General features: G+C 30.6%; 1 protein-coding gene across 1 annotated transcript in view; it reads right to left on the bottom strand.

Annotated features, from left to right (window-relative positions):
• LOC134723611 (plexin-A1-like) overlaps positions 1 to 26,121 on the bottom strand; it is a 130,951-nt gene that overhangs the window by 17,088 nt on the left and 87,742 nt on the right. Inside the window, exons 8-22 of the mRNA XM_063587207.1 lie at positions 22,003 to 22,191; positions 21,691 to 21,760; positions 19,297 to 19,497; positions 15,577 to 15,741; positions 13,616 to 13,841; positions 11,573 to 11,721; positions 10,597 to 10,727; positions 8,923 to 8,982; positions 8,246 to 8,317; positions 7,979 to 8,045; positions 7,456 to 7,602; positions 5,652 to 5,808; positions 3,294 to 3,458; positions 2,035 to 2,141; positions 1,504 to 1,515 (exon numbers count right to left, since the gene is read on the bottom strand). Coding sequence (XP_063443277.1) covers positions 1,504 to 1,515; positions 2,035 to 2,141; positions 3,294 to 3,458; positions 5,652 to 5,808; positions 7,456 to 7,602; positions 7,979 to 8,045; positions 8,246 to 8,317; positions 8,923 to 8,982; positions 10,597 to 10,727; positions 11,573 to 11,721; positions 13,616 to 13,841; positions 15,577 to 15,741; positions 19,297 to 19,497; positions 21,691 to 21,760; positions 22,003 to 22,191 — 1,918 coding nt within the window. The remainder of the gene's footprint in view (positions 1 to 1,503; positions 1,516 to 2,034; positions 2,142 to 3,293; positions 3,459 to 5,651; positions 5,809 to 7,455; positions 7,603 to 7,978; positions 8,046 to 8,245; positions 8,318 to 8,922; positions 8,983 to 10,596; positions 10,728 to 11,572; positions 11,722 to 13,615; positions 13,842 to 15,576; positions 15,742 to 19,296; positions 19,498 to 21,690; positions 21,761 to 22,002; positions 22,192 to 26,121) is intronic.

The raw sequence follows: 26,121 nt of genomic DNA, 5'->3' as shown, positions 1-26,121 counted from the left end.
TTGATACACACATCATGTTTTATGGTATTTTTCTAGCACTTGTTCTATAAGGCATACTGGTCGATTAATATGATTTGTCCATAGAAGTTTGCCAAAGATAAATATAAAATAAATGTAAATATCTTTAAATGTTATACGTTATAGCAAAATATCATGCCAGAAAAACAAAATGTATTTAAAAGAAAATACTGAGATGAGCACATTTTTTGTATTATAAATATAGATTTTTTTCTCGAGGACACTTATAACAAACATCGAAAATTACATGCAAAGGGATAATAAAAGAAGAATGTGTTTATAGTACACAGATGCCCCACTCGCACTATCATTTTCTATGTTCAGAGGACTGTGCAATTGGGGATCAAAACTCTTATTTGGCATTACAATTAGAAAGATCATATCATACGGAACATGTGTACCAAGTTGCAAGTTGATTTTACTCCAACATTATCTAATACTAACTTGACCAAATGTTTTAACCTGAAGCGGGACAGACGAACGAATGGAAGAACGAACGGACGCACAGACTAAAAAAACATGCTCTAAGGTTAGGCATACAAATCAAATGAGTTAATTTCTTTTATCTCGGATAGTCCGCCTAAAGTTTGTTTGATACACTTTAAGACAGCGTCTTACAAATCTATAAATGTACTGTGTAATATAAGAACTCAGAATATAGAAAGTGTGTTCTCTTTCATTTTCTATGTTATATGATGGAATAGTATATTTAAAAACAGAATACATGAGGTACAATGTATTAGTTTTTAAATGAGACAATCACCAGATGACACATAATAGATAACAGCATCATACGATATGTATTTTTAAGTTCAAACAAACGTCATTGATCTTATACTACAGTAAGCCAAACGAATGTTTTGTCTACATGAGACTTATTGGCGGCGCTGGACAAAAAACAATTAGGAAGCAAACTCAAAAGAGAACGTAAAAGGGTTTGGAAATTCAAAAATAATATCTAAGATATGGTGGCGGAAAACGTTAGTTCTTGAGTAAAATGTGTTTTTAGCAGTTATAGATTTTAAGCTTTTTCAGTGTTATCTGGGCCTATGATACTCTCCGGGATAAAAAGTCCACTGTCAGTCTTATCAGTCCAGTTCATTAAAAATCGGACAACATACAAAACTTATAATGTGCATTAAAAATTTAACTGCGCGTTCTGTTACATAAGTCTGGCTATAATTATCTATTGCATGGGTCTAGAAACACACACGTTTGAGAACAAACTAACAAATTGTGAACGGTTAATTGAGACAAAAACAAAAAAATGTGTCGTGTGAGCAACGGTTTGACTATTACTAGTGACAAAAACGTCAACCAGAAGTTCACTCGACCCAAATATATATTCCAAGTCATACACATTTATACATTTGAAAGTTATCATGGTTATAAGAACAACAATAATGTAACAGCTATATTAATTAAGCATCATTCTGTAGCAGATGGTTTGAAACTATACACAGCGGATCACATCACTCTACTTACCGAACATGTTTCCTTAAGAGAAAAATATTGCATAATATTATAAACTCTGTCATAACTATTAGAAAAACTTTTAAAACAAACTTATACATATCTTCACTTACTGGTCATGTGTACCTGCAGGAATTAGGGTTTCACTTTGACATTGCATAATTCAGTCACGACCAGTCTTTAAAATAATGTTGAAGACATGTACATGTATAAATACATATAAATCAGACTAGAAAGCTGTTATCGAGTTGCAAAAATGTATATTATTGTATAGAAGCAATTACAACTAGTATCTATATACAAAAAAAGATATATAAAAGAAAAATTAAAAAATCATTTTTCAAGTTAGACAATTTCTTACAGTTTATTGATATCATCATCTTAACGGCTAATATAATAATTTTGATACTTATGATGCAAAATTTGATCTATGTTCAGGACTTTTCTTGTTTGTATCTCTACTGAAGACACACATACACACATATGTTGACCTTAATGTTGTCAACAAGAAAAAACAAGTAAATAAAAAAGAAGTTAGCATACCAAGTGCCATTTCTGTGTTTCTAGTTCTTCGCCTCCACATTTTTCTGGCATCAGTAATGTGATATCCTCTGACGTCACACTTTCAGTTCTTACTCCAGTTGAATTCACTAGCAAATAAAAATAAGATTTATGATACATGTAACTCTTATTCGAAAATAATTTTCAATATTAAAGTGTAATAAAAATTCAAAATAAACGTTATGCATGTAATTGAAATACAATATATTATATAGAGAATAATACATGGCAAAATCCGTATCATATGTCGTATCATCCCGAGACATCAATATCAGCCCAAGGGCCTTTAGGCCCGAGGGATGATATTGGTCGAGGGTGATACGGCATGTGATACGGATTTTGCCATGTATTATACGCTTTATCATATGTTTCAACAGAAGAGTATTATATGAACTGTTTTCTGTTTCATAACACTGGGTTACCTTCAGATCTACTTTTGTCTTGTTTCAATGGCCTTAAAAAAGAACTGCTCAATTACTAATCCGAAGCACCTTGGTTACCTTACAATTTACGTGCTGTTGTTTTAAAAATATTTGTTTATTTTTGTATTTTTATAGTTGCATTTAGTGTGCCAAAAAAAAAATAAAAAAATTGACGTTCTTGACGTCACATACAATATGAAAACGACGTTCGTGACGTCACATACCAAACAATGACGTCATAAAAAAAAATTGAGGAAAATTTTTCATAAGCAAAAAAAAACCAAAACTGACTTTATGTAAAAAAAAAAAAAAAAAAAAAGTAGGGGTGTGATAAAGGGTAGGGGTGCGATAAAGGGTAGGGGTGTGATAAAGGGTATGCTATAAAGGGTGCGCATCAAAGTTGCGCGATATGGATTAAACAGCAGGCTATTTATCACATATGCAAAACTACTGTATTTACTACTAAACATATGATAAATAGTAATATGTCTTCAATGTATAATCAGTTACTGTAAAACTTTATATATATGCCACTTATTTTCCCCAATACATTTTAAGACCTTTTAACGCGAGACAAAAGAAATAAATATATAAAAAACAAATCTAATCACAGTAACATGATGATCAACTATTTCCAACGTGTTTGACAGGATAACTATACAATGTTCCAAAGCACGTTTTTAAACACCTACTTGAAGACAATCGGATATCGCAAGTGAACTCAATATCGACTGAGATGCAAAAACATATGCACATTTTATACACACACACTGTTTTGAAATCTACTAATGACAGTAAAAAATGTCGACAACTATTTACCATAAACATCGTCGTCGTCATGTTGTTTGTACATAAGTGCCATTTTACTGTCGTCCTGAACCATATAATGTTTTAATGTATTCAGGCATACCAATCCATTGTTTCTATCACTAGTGTTGTCAATATCATTCAGCAAAAGTTTTCCTGCTTTTCCCTGTTGCCATTCTAAGATAATAAATAAATATTTGATAACAAAAATTAGCCTGTCGTGAGTGTATCCACTGCTTAAAGTCGTCATTGAAATATTATTAATTAAACGTAATACAATGATCATTATCAAAGTATCCGTTGATAAAGCTGTTTCAGATTATTTAGATTGAAAGTAAAATGTATTTCTTGTCTAAAAAGTCTTCAAACTTAATCGGTTTTTTTAACTAAAGAAAGTCTTTGACCTTTTGAGACGTGTGTAAACTGTGTCATACTTACTAGCAACTGCAAAACTTAAGTTGCGATATATTTTATGATAAAATGATTCTTGAGTTCAAAAAGGCGGTGTAGTTTTGTAATCATTTTTATTTTAATTATTACATCATTGGTAGTCGATTGATTGATTGTTGATTACTTAACGACATCCTGTCAGTTGAAGAAGTGCACTTATCACTACAAAAGTCAAAAAGTCTGAAAAGACCAGTTTTTGTCTTGATTTGCATGAACTTTTACTTGACATTCTCCAAAAGTATGACTCGTGTCTTAATTTTTCTTGACAAATTCTCATTTATATCAAATTTGTATGAAATTTACTCGACATATTCTTGACATTCTGAATATGGTCTTAAAATTTCTTGACAAATTCTTGACATTTGAATACTGTCTTGAAATTTCTCGACATATTCTCGACATTCTTATTCTTTCTCAGTTTGGCTTGACATATTCTGAACATTTTGAATTGTGTCTTAAATTTACTTGACAGTTCTGAGTTTTACAAATCATGACCAATATGCATAATATAACTTTAATCTTTATTTCTTTTTACATAATATACTGTTTTTTTAAGTTACATTCCTTACAACAAATATGAAAGTTGGGCATGTAAAACAATTGAAAATTTGAGTATTTAAATAGTTTCACAAATGCAAATATGGCAAAGAAATCTAATGTATAAAATAATTTAAATGAGGGTGTGTTGATATAAAACAATTTAAATCTTTTTTTTTTGTAAAAAATACAAATTTTGATTCCTCAATCTTAATTATTAATTTAATTATTAAAACCAATCAAATGGTAGACATATTTCACTCTACATTCATAATATCCAATGTTAATATGATAAATAATTATTGTACAAAAATGTGGTTTATATAAATAGCAAATTATGATGATATAAAATCATTCATTTAACAGAAGAAAAATTTGTGTAATGTCATCTGTTGGAATATATATTAAGTATTATACATGGACAGGTTGTTCCCCATGACAGTAAGTTATAACACACCCAAGAATACATGCAACTGTCAAATAGAAATTACTGATTTACCTGTAAACAGCCATACAACTTATCAGTTGACCTGCCATAAACATTCCAAAGATTAAAAGAAAATTATTATCCACTCCAGGAATAATAATAAAAAAAGTATTCATAATGGGTCCCGTCAATGATTTCTATTTACTATTCAAATTTGAGTATTGAATTTTATAATTTTTAATCAATACTTTCATTGGTCTCAAACAAACATACATAATATAGATCTAAACATTTTTTTTCTTTTCAGGAAGTAGCCCGTTATCACAAATTTTTGTTGATAAAAAATTATGAAACTCAACACTCAAATATAAATCAAAATTGTTTTGGGGTTGTTCTAAAAATACAGAGTTTGAATCCAGACGAGAACAAATTCTTTGACAAACACGAAAGCCCCCTCCTCTTTTTTTAGCCACACAAACCCAAAAGATTTCATAAACCGTTCAGGCTAAATTAACTGTTGAGATAGTGTCAAGACATATTTAATACTGTCAAGAATGTGTCAAGACATATTCAGACATTATTAAGAATGTCAAGAATATGTCAAGACAAATTCAGACATTATTAAGAATGTCAAGAATATGTCAAGACAGATCGAGACAAATTTAAGACAGTCAAGAATTGGTCGAGACTAATCCAGACTCTTATCAGATGATACAGGAAGTGTCGAGAAATTTTAAGACAATGTTAATACTGTCAAGACACTTGTCAAGAAAAATCAAGAACCTTTTTAGACAAACTAATACTATGTCAAGAATTTTCAAAAATTATGCAGACAAATTAAGAATGTCAAGTAAAAATTCATGCAAATTCAGACAAAAACTGGTCTTTTCAGACTTTTTGACTTTTGTAGTGTATGCATATTATATACTAGATGTCTCTAAATAAGAACTACATACCCAAAGAAAGTTCATCATTGTGTGGAATCTCCGAAGCAGGTTTATTCTTATAAATCTGCGCACAACATTTCTGTTTGACTTGTGATATTGTATCACAGTCGAGAACTTTAACAGGATAATGCTGGTCACTGTTTCCATTCAAATCTATTTGCAGTGTCTAAATAAAAAAGTTGTTTATTTCTTGATTAATGTATGACAGAATGTTCTTTGTCCCTCGAGTTAAATGTATTTAATATATACTGAACAATTTAGAAAAATTGAATATCTAGCGTATTGGAAATTGTATTTTAATCTTATAATATTGATACCTGTGGAATTACCAGAAAGGCAAGAAACGCTTTGAAGACGTACATGTTTAAATAAGATACACAAACACCACGATGATGACAAGCAGGTCGCAAAGCACTACATTTCGATGATAAGCTGACTTTGAGACACAAATTGAAAAAAAGAAAATTATCACAGAAAATTTGGATCGGTGAACATGAACTCTTAGCAAATTAATAAGGGTCAAAACTGTCTGAAAAAAATACATTCGTTATTTGCGGACTTCTTTACTTTCACTTCAAAACCAAATTGATGATTTTCTTTCACTAAGGGTGCATTTCTTTCTAACACAAACGATGCAAACGACTAAGCGAGCACATGTTTTGATCATTTGTTTCTAGCATACGTTTGTAAAGTTTACCTAAACTTTGACAAACTATGCACTCGCTAAAAATGCGTCAACAGTTTGTCGTTCATCGTTTGTTAGAACAAACGCTACATTTGTTTCTAACTTCACCCTAATTAAACGATGTATTTGTTTCTACGTTTGTAAAAAGTCTGTTTACCAACAACATGTGCATTTATTATTGAAAGGTCAATCAGGGTCAATAGCCACTGAATAAACGATGTATTTGTTTCTACTTTTGTAGCGTTTAGAAACCAACCACAAACGCCACACAACGTTTACCAAAATTTTGGTCAGAAAGAAATGCACCCTTAATAACACACTTTTGTTAAGTGTTTAAAGTTGCATATTACCTACCCAATCGTATGACGTTTGCTCATCGCAATAAATACGTCCCACACATGTATGCTCACACTATACAATTTCATTTACAGGGATTTGCAACTAATATCAAACAAAACTGCTTCAGCATAGTTATCAGGAAGAAAAAATGAAATTGACAGTACTATCTATTTTTATTTGACCGATACCATGTTTGCATCTCAATTTAAAGTAGAAACAAGTTTTCATGGTGATATATATCTTCAATCTAAGAATAGTTGTCTGATGTTATAATTTACCAATTGTGTCTCATTCGCAATTATGACATTAGACTAAGAGTGACTTCGAACGCGGCTAATGAGTGCATTGTAAGAGAGATGTTCCCAGACTGGTCATCAGAGTTTTTTGTTGTTTTTTTTGCTTTGGAAGTTTGATAAACATGTAGTGTTTTTGATTTTGATCCAAATATACGTGGCCCATTCTTTTTCCTTGTTACACATCTCTTACATAAATCTGTAGAACCTATGATAGGACCAATTTTTTTTTCCAGTCAGTATGGTATCTGGGGATAGTAATATAAACGATAGTCAATATTTTGTTCACCTCAGAGAAAGGTACAATGATATTGATTTGTTTTCCTACTTGATTAAATTAAAGCTGTTAAAAGTTTCTTAATGCAATTATTTAGAGTTTTTGTTTTAAATGTGCACTCGTCTGAGTATGTATGCATAATAATATCGGATAAGATTGTAATTCAACATTTAACATGTTTATGTACAAGTAATGTTATATAACTGATATTTTACTTACAAGACTCTGATGTTCAATCCTCATTTTAAGTAGCTTCTCCTCTGCAATTGTGTTCTTTGAATTACCTGTCAGTGCATCTATTGGTCCCATTTCAATAATTGTTTGCACTGCTCTATATAGCATAAACAGATGTATCCCGCTGCGTGACTGCAATCATACATTAAAAAACAAACATTGTTTGTGAATGATAAATTAATTTTAGCAATACATTTTCCTTTGCATTTAAAGTGAATTCTAAAGTCTCCTTAACACATTGTGACGTTGCTGATAACTTCTCTTCGGACATTGTGACGTCCCTGATAATGCATGATCTCGTCTCAAATCCGCAATACGTGAATTATAGAGCGACTGATCAGGGTGATATAGGCGTTACTAGTTTTAAATGAAAATAATATGATTATGAACAGATATTTTAACCTTTACTACACGATAGAACATGTTACACGTTAGTTATTATATATTTAATAGTAGATTTTAAGCAACTACAACACAAGTTTTACCAATGCTTCAGAACATTACATACCGTTAAATGTTTGTACAGTCCTATCTGTAACCAATTGACCATTAATCTCATAGTTATCGAGTCAAACCTGTTCAATACACAATAAAAGCCATATAACGTGGAGAATATTTCATTAACGTTAGGGGCAAGGAGCAAATATTCAACTATATATGTAGATGATCTTTCAGAGTTTCAATTTAGTAATGTTAAAATAAAAATCATCATTAAAAAAAACAAATTAAGATTTGAACATATGCATACTGTTCTTTCAACTGAACTTTAACGTACCTTCGGAATAAAACTTTATGTTGCTTTTTCGTTGATGACCGAACCATATCAACCAGTAGACACTGAACCAGACTAAAAAAATATATTATCATATTGTTAGTTAACAAAGTTGAATTCAACAAATAAATGAAATACAGACAATATCATGGCCAAAAAGAAAGATGTCTTATATTTGTAGGGAACATTGTGTCGTTTGTCATTTTATCATTTGTCATGGTGCTTCATGATTATTTTCGCTTCCCTAGGGGTTCGCATTTTTGTTATTTTACTTATCATCAGATTGAGCTGATGCGTCAAATCCGTTTCGACTGATGTTATCCGCTTTTGTCTTATGTTATGTTGTCACAATGCTGTCACATGTATGGGGAGGAGCGCTAACAAGCATCATTATTCACACCACGGTACTTATGTCTATCATCTCTATCCTACGTCAGAAACACCTGTGATCAGTTGTTGTTCTTTATTTGCAGTCTGTCATATCTTGTCTTTAGTTTATTGCTGTAGTATAAATCAGACCGTTCATTTTTTTCTGTTGAAATGTTTGACATTTTGCAATCCATGGTCTTTAATAGATAACTATAAGGTGTATTCTTTTATTGTTGAATACTGTCATTTGATCGTTATGAATAGTCACAACATAGTCTTTTGAGTATGAAGATAATACAAAATAAACTTACTCAAAAAAGAGTCTCATATTTCCAAGCAATGAGATCGACAACACAGATGCAAAATGAGCCCTAAAATGATAAAAAAATTGTAAGGGTTCCGCGGAACCCAGTGTCTCGCCTATTTTTGCTGTAAATCGCAGGCTCGACAATAATGAGGAAAAAAATCAATAAAAATATTACTCTTGTAACTATTTTATGATTGTAAGAAAATCTAAGTCCATTTAAAAGTAAATTACAGAAAAAACGGAGTAATCTTTTTACAAACTTTACTTCTGGATACAATCTTATGATCATAAATAAGCTTCTGTTCAAGTTTGGTACAAACCCAGGATAGTTTAAGAAAGTTATTAAAATTTTAAAAACTTTAACCACAGAGTGAATGTAATGGTTCCCCGCAGAAAAACTAAGTCCATTTAAAAGTAAAATTTGGAAAAATGGATTTATTTATTTTCAAAATTTACTTCTGAATACTATCTTATTATCATAAACAACCTTCTGTCCAAGTTTGGTACAAACCCAGAATAGTTTAAGAAAGTTATTAAAATTCTAAAAACTTTAACCACAGAGTGAATGTAATGTTTCCCCGCAGAAAAAAACTAAGTCCATTTGTAAGTAAAATACGGAAAAAATGGAATTTTATTTTTACAAAATTTACTTCTGGATATTATCTTATGATCATAAACAAGCTTCTGTTTATGTTTGGTACAAACCCAGGATAGTTTGAGAAAGTAATTAAAATTCTAAAAACTTTAACCACAGAGTGAATGTTTTGTTTCCCCGCAGAAAAAACTAAGTCCATTTATAGTAAAATACGGAAAAAATGGAATTTTCTTTTTACAAAATTTACTTCTGGATACTATCTTATGATCATAAACAAGCTTCTGTCCAAGCTTGGTACAAACCCAGGATAGGTGGAGAAAGTTATTAAAATTCTATAAACGTTAACCACAGAGTGAATGTTTTGTTTCCCCGCAGAAAAAACTAAGTCCATTTATAGTAAAATATGGAAAAAATGGAATTTTATTTTTACAAAATTTACTTCTGGATATTATCTTATGATCATATACAAGCTTCTGTCAAAGTTTGGTAGAAATCCAGTATAGTTTAAGAAAGTTATTAAAATTTCAAAAACTTTAACCACAGAGTAAATATTTGTTGACGCCGCCGACGACGCCGACGACGACGGAATGTAGGATAGCTTAGTCTCGCTATTTCGACTAAAGTCGAAGGCTCGACAAAAATCAGATGGTTTAGTATCAATTGGGTATCATTTATAAGACGTGCATTGTATTAATTAGCCATAAAACAGAAACATAAATTTTAAAAGGAATTCAGTTATAGTGTTGATAAGCTGTATATATTGCAGCTTTAATTTGTAGTTTATACTTTGCTCCTTTATACGTTCTCAACCAAATAAGAATATTTAAAAATAAGATAACTTAACATATGATTTGAGTATTGACATAATTCATATTTTGTATTCTTGCATTACACGAGGCACCATAGAATACAAGTTTCTCTTGGATGTTTCTCAATTTCTTTACCTCTTCTGTTATGATGTTATCTGGTTAACCGTTTCGTGGTATGTAACAAATTGTATCAAATAATGCACAGAACGAATAATCATATATGCATGTATTTACTTTTACATTGAATAAAAGGAAAGATGTATGTTATTATTACTTCTCTTGCATTGTCAGCATATTCGGTCGATCTAATGTTTGAATGAGTGACTTCAGGAAAAGCTTATTTGACAGCAACATTTCAAACTTTTCGACTGCACTTTTTATTCCGGCTTTCCTGTCATCTGTTATCTGAAATTAAATCGACAAAGCGTCTTTAGTATCACAATTTAGAAACCTATGTTTTTTTCTGGTTACTTTAAAAGGCTTTATGGCGTACATGTATTTAGTGTATAATTTTTAATCAGTAAATATGAATGTTTGAAAACACATATTCCTATCAGCAAGTTTGTTTTTTCTTTCCTTTTGGTTTATGTTCAAAGAGAATACGTAAAAATCACAAAAATTTAATAACTCATTAAAAGTTTTAAAAAAGATAAAAGCAGGAGGATGGACGTTACGCTATCATAAAATTCAGCCGGTCTATAAAATATAACCATTGAATAAAGTTTGGAACATGATTACTGTTTGATTTTGTCGAAGAACAACGATCTTAATTTTGTGTTTGTGCTATGTGAACCATATAATTAATAGTGTCCTGTGGTGACTCATCATTACTGGCTATAACTGAAGCTTAACGTTAGGCAGAATTGTCTCACCAAGCCGGGGCACCTAAAACCATCAATGCACTTTTTATCAAGATCGTTTACTCAGTTTTTAGTAACTTAAGTATATTACATGTGTCATGTTTTGTATACTGTTGTTTATCTTCCCGTCGTATTTCCTGTTTGTCATGGTTATTATACGTTAATGCCTCATTAGTAATATAAAAACTGCGATTACATATTGGCTTTAAAACAATTGATTATGTTGCAAAAAGATATTTGAAAAAAGCATATTTGCCCATTTTATTTTTTTTATTTATTTCCATACAACTTGCTATACACGAAATCACTTTTATTTCAACGGATAAATAATATATGAATCGTACTTTAACTTTTTTTGTCTAAAATGAAATATAATAATACACCTCTTACCTCTGAATCATGAAGTAACGGATTATTGCTTATGTCTTGGTTCGGAAACAGCTGATGAAGTATATAGTTTTGATAGCTTGAATATGGCACTTTTGTAGTAACGAGGTCCGATTTTATGTCCCTGATATTCATTTGGGCATCAGCGAATTCTAAAGAATAAAACAATCCAAGAAAAACGTATTAAATGGTGTTAGTTTAAATAAAAGAGAAGAGTTTTAATAAACTCGGTGTTTGTATTCACTTTTTAACTTCTTATGTTCTTAAATTCTTTTATTTTTCGAAAAACTAAGGATTTTCTTATCCCAGGCATAGATTACCTTAGCCGTATTTGGCACAACTTTTGGGAATTTTGGATCCCCAATGCTCTTCAACTTTGTACTTGTTTGGCTTTATAAATATTTTGATATGAGCGTCACTGATGAGTCTTATGTAGACGAAACGCGCGTCTGGCGTCTGGCGTACTAAATTATAATCCTGGTACTTTTGATAACTACTTATACAATTGAAGCTTTAGAGCAAGTGCAATGCAATTTCCAAATTACTTAATATTTCAAGGATAACAACTATTCAATACCTTTTTAGATCGGCTTTGATTTCTAAAATTGTCAAAAAACAAATCTTATATAAACTTTTCATACAAATTTGGTTACAAACGTACCAGTGAGACCGTTTACAATTTAATTTTCCATATAATTAATATTTCTAAGGGACACAACTTTTCTTATTTAAACGGCATTTTGTTTTGAATATGTGAAAGACAATGCAGATATAAAAAGTGAACAAGAATTGTACACGTAAGGGCGCTAACTGGATAGACAGACGTACGAACAGATCAGACGGATGGACGGACGAATGCTCGGTATTTCCATGTCCCCACAGTGCGTTGCGTTGTGTAAGATAAAAAGCATCTCGAATTTAAGATGATTCACTATTCCAGGAAGTCAACATTTGACTTGAAACTCAAGGTTAGTTTTCCATTCACACATATATTGTTTTGAATATGTGAAAGACAATGCAGATATAAAAAGTGAACAAGAATTGTACATGTAAGGGCGCTAACTGGATAGACAGACGTACGAACAGATCAGACGGATGGACAGACGAATGCTCGGTATTTCTATGTCCCCCACAGTGCGTTGCGTTGTGTAAGATAAAAAGCATCTCGAACTAAAGATGATTCACTATTCCAGGAAGTCAACATTTGACTTGAAACTCAAGGTTAGTTTTCTATTCACACATATATTGTTTTGAATATGTGAAAGACAATGCAGATATAAAAAGTGAACAAGAATTGTACACGTAAGGGCGCTAACTGGATAGACAGACGTACGAACAGATCAGACGGATGGACGGACGAATGCTCGGTATTTCCATGCCCCCACAGTGCGTTGCGTTGTGTAAGATAAAAAGCATCTCGAATTTAAGATGATTCACTATTCCAGGAAGTCAACATTTGACTTGAAACTCAAGGTTAGTTTTCCTTTCACACATATATTGTTATTTTATATGTCTTTTATGCTATTGCAATTGAAGAAAGACCCAGTAAAAAGCATTTATCTAACAAACAAATTAACAGAAATTAAAAACAGCAATCATAGTAAGACTCTTGTATGTTAATCACATTTATCGTATGAGTGAGATGAAACTTGAGTGGTGTGTATACTTGCCATTTCAATTATCATGTTACTGTAAGTGAGACACGCATACCTTTCAAAACCCTTTAATATCTGTATATCATCTAAATCAAAAGGAATCATTGGGTATTCTTGTTTTTTTTCTTCTTTTTCTTGACAAGATAATTTCAACAATGCAATTATTTGGTAATATCCCGGGTACTTTAAAATTTGTAAACAGATTTTTAATGATAATCATTTTAAATTATTCTTTGCGATGTATTATTGGTGAATTTACATGACGGATTTATAGATGTGTACCCATTTTGTCTCAATCGATAGTATACAATGATGATAATCATTTTGAAGTATTTTTTTGCGACGTAAAGTTTCTTCCGTCTGAAACACTAGAATTAAATAAAAACTTAACCTTCTCTACTAGCTTTTCGTATCGTTTCTTCCCTTGTCATAAGTTCCATTTTAAATTCTTTGATAGTCTTTTTCTTCTTCTTTCGTAAAATAACTACAGCACATACGCCAATAACAATAGCTGAGGCCAATGCGGCAGCCAAAGCACCAACTACAAAGGCTAATGTATTGACGTCTTCTTTGTATAGTAGGTCACCAATATACGCTTTGATGTTTCCAACATTAACCTTTTTATAAAAAAGAAAGATAACAGTACACAAGATTTCAAACATATTAAGAAAGAATGAGTAAGATTACAGGAATCGTTTTAAAATTTACGATATCATGTAAATACTTTTTTTTTTTTTTTATAAATGATAAATATTTAAGCAAAAAGATACACACACATTGTATCCGATTATTTATTAATTGTTGTTTGCATTAAATGTTCTGTGGAGATGCTCATCATATAAATATGAATAACTGTTCTTCCATAGGTTGAGAAATTTTAGTTTTATAAGAGAAACTCTACAGCCAAATTTACGACAAAATGACGATTAATTTCCTTTTCTGGACGCTGATGTTCCTTTAACACCTTCTTCCGGTGTTTATATTTCACAACTTGTTGTTAGTTTTTGGTGGGGTTCGTGTTGCGTATTCTTTAGTTTTTTTATGTTGTGTCATGTGTTCTATTGTTTGTCTATTTGTCTTCTTCATTTTTATTCAGGCGTTGTCAGTTTATTTTCGATTTATGAGATTGACTGTCCGTCTGGTCAATAGGCCAAATATGTGCATTTCTGGTAAATTATCAAGTCAGATATTTCGTTACCACAAATAAATTAAGACTTAAACTGAATATTTCCATAAACACCAAGATTTTTTTGAAAATTTGACTGTACCTGTTGGTTAGATTGATATCGTTTTAACACAAAACCAGTGCACACGCAATTGATCAGACACTAAATGACACTATACTAATTCGTATGTCGAAAGGAATACAATGTACATTGCAAAATCTTCATGAAAAGTTCAGAAGACTTTTTTTATAAAGTGTGTTCTTTACCATTTAACTTTGTACTTGTTTGGCTTTTTAACTGTTTTGATATGAGAGTCACTGATGAGTCTTATGTAGACGAAACGCGCGTCTGGCGTATAAAATTATAATTCTGGTACCTATTTTACACAACTGGGTCGATGCCATTGCTGGTGGACGTTTCGTTCCCGAGGGTAGTCAGCACTTCGGTGTTGACATGAATATAAATTATATGGTCATTTTTTGTTTTAATTTCCTGTATACAAAACTTTGATTTTTTCGAAAAACTAAGGATTTTCTCATCCCAGTGGTAGATTACCTTTGCCGTATTTTGGCACAACTTTTTGGAAGTTTTGGGCCGCAATGCTCTTCAACTTTGTACTTGTTTGGCTTTTTAACTGTTTTGATATGAGCGTCACTGATGAGTCTTATGAAGACGAAACGCGCGTCTGGCGTATAAAATTATAATCCTGGTACCTTTGATAACTATTTTACACAACTGGGTCAATGCCTTTGCTGGTGGATATTAGAATGACACTTTCTTGAACCATGTAATCAATATTTATATCTACAGTTTTATCCACTAACCTATAAGTACTTTTGGGTCAATTTGTATATTATATATCATGTTTACAGACTTAAAAAGACTTTATTTCACAAATGTCATATTTCTTTATTTTGCGGTACATGTATATGGATATGCATGTCAATTACAAAAAGGGTTTAATATTATGTATTATATTAAAAAATAATCTTTGTAGTGGAAAAGCACCAACACAATGTGAGAAGGTTCAGTCTTTGAGTTTGATCTATATAAGACAGAATTTCGTTTACAAAATGCATTGTATTTCAGTTGAACGAACAGTTCCATCATTATCATCTACTCAAAGTATGACTTATATGAACTTTCATAATGTTTTTTATATAAATATATTCAAAATATAACTTACAATAACATGAACCGTATTCACATCTGTTTTATTTGTCCGAGGTACCGATTTTGGTGGGAAACATGTAATTAGTTGCATAGTTATATCAGTGATGAAACAACTTCCATCCAAACCAATATGTATTGTGTAGTCTGTAGGTCGTGCTCCATTTAAAATTTTTTTACCCTATAACAAACAATGAAAGTACAATGTAGTGGAGTAAAAGCTTCATACAGTCTATTTTGTTTTAATAATAAAACAGTTTTTTAACGAGAGAGAGAGAGAGAGAGAGAGAGAGAGAGAGAGAGAGAGAGAGAGAAAATTCCATTACGTAATACCGATAAAAAAAAAATAACAACAGCCTACACAATTTGACGTCTGTTTTTTTTAATGACAGTTGACCTTGACAGATAATTTACACATGTGTACCAGGTTAGTATGAATTAATGATATTTATAATTTCCATTATCGTGCTCATGGGTTTGCATTGTCACGGTGGGTATGGTTGTCCTGCGAGAGAACGTACTGTGCTGGTGATTCGGTCCTGACGGGTGCTGGTGATCAATGAAAAAATGTAAACAAAGACGAAAATGATGATTTTTGACGTTTTCACTCATAAAAAATGGAAGAAAACAGTTGAGATTTTTCAATTTCGTTTCTTATGGGTTCATATGTAAACCATTAAAAAAATGACCCTCTAAACTATTTCAGTAAGCGTAATACAAAAATGCTCATTTTCAGAAAATCTCGAACTGAAAAAATAAAACAAAAATGTTCATATAGTCCGCTTTCTATACCGCAATCCACACGACAAAACAATTTTGAGAAAAAAACATTGCAATTTATTAAAATTTAGCATTTTCTCAATTTATTCATGTCCTGATACTGTGTTGGTGGGTCCTGTCATTGTGCTGGTGGGTCCTGATACGGTGCTGGTGATTTTGGATAAGAAGTTGGTCATATTTGAAACAAATGTTACAAAATCAATTAAATTAGCCAGATAATTGTTGCCAACAGGATCTATGACTCCTATTTTAGCTCTTGTTCATCCATTTGGCTGTTGAATATGTGTTTTCAAATGATCTGAACTTGTATTACATAATAACATAAAAGGGCAACATCTTTCGTCTAATATCAGATAACAATATATAGTATCTAAAATAAGTTAAAAATTCCACAATACTATATAATTCATTTTATGTGTCAATTTGTTCGAAAAAAGTCGAAAAGAAGACTTTTTTTAATGTCATGATTACTGTAAACCAACTAATTTTCGCGACCGATTTATTTTCGCGACTTTCGCGAGTAGACAAAAAACGCGAATATAAATAGTCGCGAATATGTCAAATTTAGATATTTCCATACTAAACTACTTACAGTAGATAGGAAATCGCGAAATTAAATAGCCGCGAAATAGACTAGAAAGGGTAAAACGCGAAATAAATAAAGTATCGGCGAAAATAAGTTGGTTTTCAGTATATGTCGCTTTCTAGATCCATGCTTAGCATTTATTTCAGATGACATGGACTCCTCACCCTGATGACCCTGCTGCCTTTCATAACTTTATCCGTATACATATATTAATAGATAAACAAAAGGCTGCATGCAACACGTATTTTTGTATCTAAAATGATTCGTTGTAACGAGAATATTTGTGGTGAATGGAAACTGTGAGGGTCACAATCTTAAATTGCTTATAAATGTTGCTGGAACCTGTTTCGTTATCTGATCTGAATTTTCTAAAATGTGCAAGGTAGATAGACATTTTGATTTTTTTTACTCGGTAATGAACCATTGTGTTGATCCCATGCTAAACATAACAAAAATCTCTGTACAAAGGTCTGTGAATTTTCTACAAAAATAGTGATTTTATTTTCACTAAATTCTCTTTTTCTACTAAATACAATAATGAACTATAAATAATAATGCTTTGCAAGAAGTTTCCCCTAGATATATGTACAAAATTATATCTCTTTTTATTATTCATTGTCTGTGCTGTTTTGATACTAATTGCAGTTTGCACATTTTGGAATTGACAGGCCACAGGAGGGGTCATTCTTATAGTCAGCACTCAATTGTTCACAAACAAATGTGTTTTAAGCTGCTAAAGACAGGATTCAAACGCTCAGAAAGTCCTTTGTTGTATATTTTTGCTCTCCATTTTTATGCAAACCTTTTACATTTTTATTTTATGGGTTATTGTTGAAGGTCGTACGATGACGTATGGTTGTTAACACATACTTCCTTTGGTTTCTTATGGAAATTTGTCCATTGAAAACAAACATACCACATCATCTACTTTATATAAGTTTTGTATAAATTACAACGTATTTTGGTGATCTTGCAAAATGATCGTAATCCCGAAAATCGTAAACATATTTTCTTATCTTAAAAGGGGGCAAGAAGGGTTCCATTAACAGGCCAATGAATAAGATTACAGTTAGTTTAATTTTTTTTTTTTAAATAGGGGTATTTTTTCTCTCATAATAACAGTAAACAGATTCACAACAATGTCAATTTCAAGAAAGCAGACAGCAGCTAATAAGTCAATTATACCAGAACAGCATCAATGATCTTGAATATATGCCACTTTTAACTAAAATATAAAAGTACAGAACCAGGACATAGGAGCACAGAACCAGGACCGTTTTTCTTATCACCAGCACAGTGTCAGGACAATTCCGTTTAACGAACTTGCACGACGTTTGCAATATAATATTGTTGTAATATACTTTGCATGGTACTTGTGACACATCAGAGAAAAATTAAGCAACAAAACAGTCGTTTTATTGCCGTTCTGATACAATGTAAACAAACCCACCAGCACAGAATCAGGACCCACCAGCACCCGTCAGGACCAAATCATCAGCACAGTACGTTCTCTCGCAGGACAACCATACCCACCGTGATTGTATTTATTGTTTTGTATATTTCCTTTTCACGTTTGATGCTAAATCAAACGAGTGGTTAAATCTAATAAATCAGGCACTATAGATAATCTTATTATTTTATTAAGAGTCTTTTTCATTGAATAGAATTTGTAGTTTCGATTTCCTTTTTTTCTCTCTAATTTATTAAAGTAATAGAACTAATTGATAATATTAAAATTCGTAAATCATTAGTAAACGTCATGGCATAATAATACAAAACAACAACATACAAAATTAAAGACTGACCAACATGGAATTAAGAAGAATGTTTCAATATATAATTGGAGTTGACCTAGCCCTCAACAATAGCAACTACTCTAAGGACGTATTTTTTTTCTCTTTTTTCTTATGTTATCATTTTTTTTCATATTGTGCTGATCTTGTAAATTGCCAAAACATGAGATCCGACAATTGATTATTACATTGTGCTAGAAAAGGGCTAAACACTATCGTATTTGTTTTTTTGTTTAATATTTTCAAGATAAATCAGTAAACATCAACTTATTGATCCTTTAAAAACAAATATTCGTAATACTATAATTATTATACTTGTACTTCAATGACTACATATGTATTGCTATATTTTGTATTGATAGGATGTGTTCTGATTGATATTCAGTACAGGTTGAACATGTTTAGTTTTGATTGTCCCTGACATAGAAATATCTTTCTAAAATTGCAAGTACTCTTAGATCATTACTTTGTGTCTTTTATTTTTTTTCCGTTGTTGTTGTGCCTCGCGGAAATATTGAAAATTGTTTCTCATTTTTGAAATAAAACATTATAATCTATATCTTATTTCAAAAATTACCATAATTTTGATAGAAGACTCTTTATCATATTCTTTAACGCCTTTGAATTTTTCGAAGGTAGGATCGGTTACATATTCTAATGGAATCTGAACTGTCAATCCATCGAAATGAACAATAACGGTTTGATTAGTTTCATTTCCTAATTGTGGAGGTGTTTCACAAACAGCTGAATAATCATCTGGTATATCGCAAGGTCTTTCCTGAAAAACGCAATTTTATGATTTAAAAAAAATTAAACCTTTACTTCGAAATACATCATCAATCACAACAATCTTTACAACACAACACACCTTTTCAACATTGTTGTTTTCTCATTTGATAAAGTTTATATGTTTCCCTATCTGGGTTAATAAAATATAATAATGACCTAGTAGTATGTTTCATTGTGATACGTCATTTTGATTAGCTAACAGCAATCTCGCGTCCTTTTGAAATTATTTATTCATTATATAATGAAATGTAGCATTTTTGATGATACGAAGTCCCACAAAAAATGCACATATAAATTAACACAAAAACTTAATAGCAATCGTGTGTTAATGATCCTAGCTCAAAAAATATAATCATAAGTATTGAATGCTTCTTTTTGTTGTTTCATAGGGTTGCAAACAAGTTGACTGTGCTCACATTTCCGCGCCTCATTGTTCACGCCTGTAATTCTCTTATCAAGTGGTCTATTAAGGTTAACGCATTGATGTTTTATTAGGTAATTGTCTTTGGTCTGCTGTGTCTGTATTAACTTTGTATCATACGCTTGGTGTGTATTTTATTATGTTTGAAACATGTTGTATAAACAGACTTATAATCTTAACTAGTAAATTACCAAAATCAAGAATATGATAGAGAATATAAAGAAATTATCACATCACAAGCTCGGTCGCTAAAATATTTTTTTAAAGCTACAGCGTATATATCAACAAGTTTAACATGATAATTTATTAGTCATGTTTCAGACTGTGATACTTATTACATGATTTGACTATAGAATACTGTAAATTCAGAAATTATTGCGTGCATTTATTATTGCGATTTTGTCATTTTACACTTGAATGCGATTTTAATTTTTACGATTTTGAGAAAAGTCATGCTTAATTCAGTTAAAATATTACAAAATGCGAGTTTTAATTATTGCGTTTACAACTCAGTCGCATTATTCGCAAAAATAAAAACCTCGTATTAATTTCTGCATTTACAGTAGTATGAGGAAAAAGAAGTAAACCCGGTTTTTATATCATAGTGAAATTAGTTTTATTTTAACTGGACTTAGAATGGAAAATGTAAATAGGCATACAGCCTTCGCACCTCTCTCTATACACATAAACAAAAATTAAAGAAATAATTAAAGAGAACGTGCATATTTACACGTTTTCAAAATAACTAAGAATAATGTTGAAAAACTATTCTAAATCAAATAAAGCTATACAATGTAAAATAACAAAAATACCGAACTCGAATGAAAATAAAAACTGAAATTTAAAAGCTAGCGCTCAAACAAATCATACAAATGTAAAACAACTGTGAAATTCCTGACTTTTAAAGGTATTTATGTGTTTGGTTTCATCATTTTAGATTCAGTTTAGTTGTTTTTCTAAAGACATTTGATTAAAATGGAATATATCGACGTTAAAAGACATATCAATAACCCAAGTACAAACAGGCACTACTGGGAGTATTACGTCTATAAATCTAAGTTACTACAAAAATATATATAAAAAAAACATGTCATAAAAACAATTTATCTTTGTGAATTAAATAAAATAGCTGATTTCTTTTTAATTATATATCGGGACTCAAAAGTCATAATTCCTAATAATCAATAATGTGAAAATTTTTATAAATTTCCTGTTAACTTTGAATTTTAAAAAAAAACTAAGGATTTTCTTATCCCAGGCATAGATTACCTTAGCCGTGTTTGGCACAACTTGTTGGAATTTTGGATCCTCAATGCTCTTCAGCTTTGTACTTGTTTGGCTTTATGAATATTTTGATACGAACGTCACTGATGAGTCTTATGAAGACGAAACGTACATCTGGCGTACTTAATTATAATCCAGGTAATTTTGATACTATTATCACCACTGGGTCGATGCCACTGCTGGTGGACGTTTCGTCCCCGAGGGTATCACCAGTCTAGAAGTCAACACTCTTGTTTTGACATGAATATCAATAAATTAATGTGGTCATTTTTTTATAAATGCTCTTCAACTTTGTACTTGTTTGACTTTATAAATATGTTGATACGAGCGTCACTGATGAGTCTTATGAAAACGAAACGCGCGTCTGGCGTACTAAATTATAATCCTGGTACTTTTGATACTACTTATTGTCGTTTCACATAATATTATATCTCAAACAAAAATAAATAACTGCCAGCATTCTGATTTTGTACTTACCACTCTTTCAACTGTTACTTCTCCTACATTTTTGAAACCTTCACCTTGAATGGTAAATGTTGAACCTCCGCTGAGAAATAAAAATTAATAAAATAACAACTATAATTTGTATAAAGACTGTGATTTAGAAAGGCAAATATATAGCTTTGAATGTATCTCTAATCAAACTTTAACAGGAAAATGTTGAATATATGCCAAAAGGAAAGTCATTTTAAAAAACACTCAAAGGAAAAAGGAACGGATTAATTTTTTTTTTTATATAATGACATTTGTAATTGAATTAATCATTTATCTCAGCACTGTTACTCATACCTCTTTTGAGCTGTTTGTGGTTCACTTGAAATATTAAACGTTGGATCTGGTAAGTATTGAAATGTTCTGCGCAGTTCAAATATTGTCAAGTCATCAATCACAATGTGTAGCAGGGTCATATTTCGAGGTTTTTGAGAATTTCCAGTTTTGCATTTGATGTGTGTTGACCTGATAGTATCTTCTAAAAGACTGTAATAGAATTAAATAAAAAAATCAAATGCAAACAGGTTTTATTGCAAAGATTTGGCATCTCTGAAAAAAAGATTAAAGTACAATATGTGCAAAGCAAATTATTTTTCGATTATGAAAGACCAAAATTGTGAAGATATCTACCGATATTCGAACAAAAAGCTTTGGGGTTGTTCTCAAGATCTAAGAATATAATATGTGTTTTTTTTATTATTTGATACTCTTTTTTAAACTATATATATATATATATATATATTATAATATAATTATTTTCTGTGACTGTATCTTACGTTAATTTGTAGGATCCTTTACTATAGATAATTTAGCTGATCTGTAACAATAACATCTTCATGCCTTATATATCATGTACTGTAGTACGCCGCTAGATTAAAACTGACGTGGAAAGGTAACACATGGCCAGCGAAAGCTCTTTTTTTGAGAGCCCAGGTGGTCGTGTGGTCTAGCGGGACGGCTGCAGTGCAGGCGATTTGGTGTCACGATATCACAGTAGCATGGGTTCGAATCCCGGCGATTATATATATATATATATATACAACTCGTCTAAACATCAACCCAACAATGTTAGATCTGTAAATTTGCTTTCGCAAATTTTTGGTTCTTCCCTCGCCGGGATTCGAATATTTTACAGTGAATTTGTATAATCAGTGATTATGTAGAATCCCTGAAATTTTCAGTGATTATGTAGAATCACTGGCAAGTTTAGGGATCATATATACTCACTAAAATTTTTCAGGGATTATGTATAATCACTAGAAAAAACGTCAGGGATTATACATAATAACTGAAATGATGAAATAGTTGTATTCATAAAGAAAATTAATAAAAGTTGAATAATTTATGATATTTAATGATATCAAAACAGCATTACACTGTAGACATAAATTGTAAAATGTAAAGCACAAAATATCAAAATGATAACCTTATTTAAAGAAATGTTAGGCACAATACATTAAAATAATATGCTTTAGAGAAATAAAGCGTTCATTAAAAACATCTGTAGGTACCCCCAAAAAGGGGAATTAGCAACCTCGAACTGGTTCTTGCAAGATACCATTGTTGTTGAGCCTTTCGACTTTAGTCGAAAAAAGCAAGACAAAGCGATCCTACATTCTGTCGACATCGTCGTCGGTGGCGTCCACAAATATACACTCTGTGGTTAAAGTTTTTGAAAATTTAATAACTTTCTTGAATTGTACAAAAACAAAATGTACCAAACTTTGATATAAGCTTGTTTATGTTCATAAGATAGTATTCAGAAGTAAATTTTGTTAGAATAAAATTCTAATTTTTCTATAACATTACATTCACATTGTGGTTACATTTTTTAAAAAATTTTGATAACTTTCTTAAACTATCATAGATTTGTATCAAACTTGAATAGAAGCATGATTCTAATCATAAAGATAGTATCAATAGGTAAATTTTGTAAACAAAAATCCATTCTTACCGTATTTTACTTACAAATTGACTTAGTTTTTCTTCCATTTCCAGTTAACATTACATATAGTCTGCAGTTAAAGTTTTTAAATCATTTTTAAGATTCTTAAACTACCCTGGAGTTTTACCAAATTTGGACAGAAGCTTCTGACGATTTAATCAAATTTAAAAGATAGTATCGAATTTTTTATTGATTTTTCTCATCATTTTTCATCATTTTTGTTAAGTGTGTGATAAACAGCAAAAGTAGGCAAGACACTGGGTTCCGTGGAACCCTTACAATTTTTTTTTAAGCCAGGCAATATCCTTTTTCAGACTTTTGGTGAACAATACCATTATGTTTTTGGGGATTCCCTTTCCTTTTTTACTGTATGGAATTGCTATGAGAATATTTTAGTACACCAAATGCTAGCTTTCTCTTAAATATTTTATTCTAATTGTCAATCCTTAGTCTTTCTATACATGTTGAAGCGAATTAGTTCTCTTTGTTTAAATTTCTTGTTCATCTGAACAAAAAAAATAAAAAATAAAAAAAAATAATTTAGATATATCCATAATCTTCTTACAAATAATATGCTCTGCAGATTTACAAATAGGACATGACTGTCCATTTTACGATGGTTTCTAAAAATAAACAAACAATACACGTAAAGTTATCTCTATAATGGGAATCTTGATATTATTGATTTTGAAGTCTTCAACTTTATCTGAAACCCTCTGTTGGTTATATCTAAAGATCATCACCTGTGTTTAAAAGCAAAATTATTTCACCTGGCAAGGAAATTAAACTGGAATATGAAGGTTAAATGATAACTTATGTATATATATGTATCAATATATATATTTTTTTTATCAAACAAAGGATCCTTAAATTAATCAAAATCCCTGAAATTATATTAGGGAATTTGTATAAAAAATATTAAAATATTCAGTGATTATGTAAAATCACTGGTCATTTTCAGGGATTATATATAGTAACTAATGATTATAGTGATTCTACATATTCCCTGAAAAATCAGGGATTCTACATAATCCCTAATTATACAAATTCACTGTAACATATATATATATGTAAGGTATTTCGTAAGATTTGTTTCCTTTCATACAGCTTAATTTGAATTTTAACCCTTTTGTCCTTTCAGAGATGGGTCCGATTACTTTCAATGTAATTGATTAAATTACAATTACTTTGTCAATTGTACGATTAAATTAAATTAACGATTACATCATTTCTGAAAGTATCTGATTAAATTAATGATTACATTGGCAAAGTAATCATGATTACATCTGATTACAATGAATTAGAAAATAACATTTGTGATGTCAATGAAAAATGTTTTATATAGCTAGTATATAGACATAGGAAGATGAGGTGTGAGTGCCAATGAGACAACTCTTCATCCAAATTTAGATTTATAAAAGTATAGCATTTATTATGAAAAAGGATTTTTTTTTTAATTATTATAAAATGGTAACCCCAATTTTTGTCAATTTAATAAACCACAAAAGTTTCATGTATATATACATGTACATGCACATTGCTTTTACTTATTGGTTATGACCTATCACACTTTATCGTCATTGATCTCTGAATAGTTTTGACTTTAATGAATAAAGTTTTATGAAACATTTGCTGTAACTTGTCTTCTGATCTCTTCCAGACTTTATATGTATTGCAAGATGCAATTTTTGGAAGTTAAAATATGAATGAAATAAAGTTACCAGTTAAAAACTATGCAATATTTTTTAATAGAATTGTTACATCATATTGTAAACAACATATAAGTACTAAAATCATTGCATTTTACATGTCCAGTCCAAATCCATACCAAAATTTGTTTACTTAGTTTGTTCTTATTAAATCATTTTTCTCCTTTATCATATGCATTGCCCTACGGCTATGCTCAAATGGTAATTGCAATAAAAACAAATCTTAATTGGGTCTTCTACCTGTCAATTCAAAGTTGACAAAAATCACAATTTTAACAAAAGAATATAATTCAGGGTTTATAAAGAAAGTTATTACTTGAATGTTACAGTTATTATCAAATGTATCATGTGTATATATGTACATGTACATCTGTAAAATGTGAATATATCTACAATATCTTTTTTCAAAGGCCAGAGACATATAATTGTAGTATATGTCTCTGCTTTGGCTAATGATGAATTTTCAATACTGTAATATTTCTTTTGCTGAAGTATTCAAATCAATTAGTATGCTTAAAGTAAACAAAAATAATTAAACATGTAATATATTTATTAAATATGAATAATAAAAAGTTCAATTATTGACATAAACACAGTTTTAGATTTTTTTCATTGTAATCAGAATGTAATCAAAAAGTAATCAGGATTACAGGCTATTTTGAAAAGTAATTGATTAAATTAAATCACATGTAATCAGATTTGAGGCTGATTAATGATTACACTGATTACTTAAAAAATTGTAATCAATTACAGCTGATTAAC

Source organism: Mytilus trossulus, chromosome 1 (genome assembly GCF_036588685.1).
Source record: "Mytilus trossulus isolate FHL-02 chromosome 1, PNRI_Mtr1.1.1.hap1, whole genome shotgun sequence".
NCBI classification, from domain to species: domain Eukaryota; kingdom Metazoa; phylum Mollusca; class Bivalvia; order Mytilida; family Mytilidae; genus Mytilus; species Mytilus trossulus.
The sequence above is the reverse complement of the archived record's forward strand: the minus strand, read 5'-3'. Positions and strand labels throughout refer to the sequence as shown.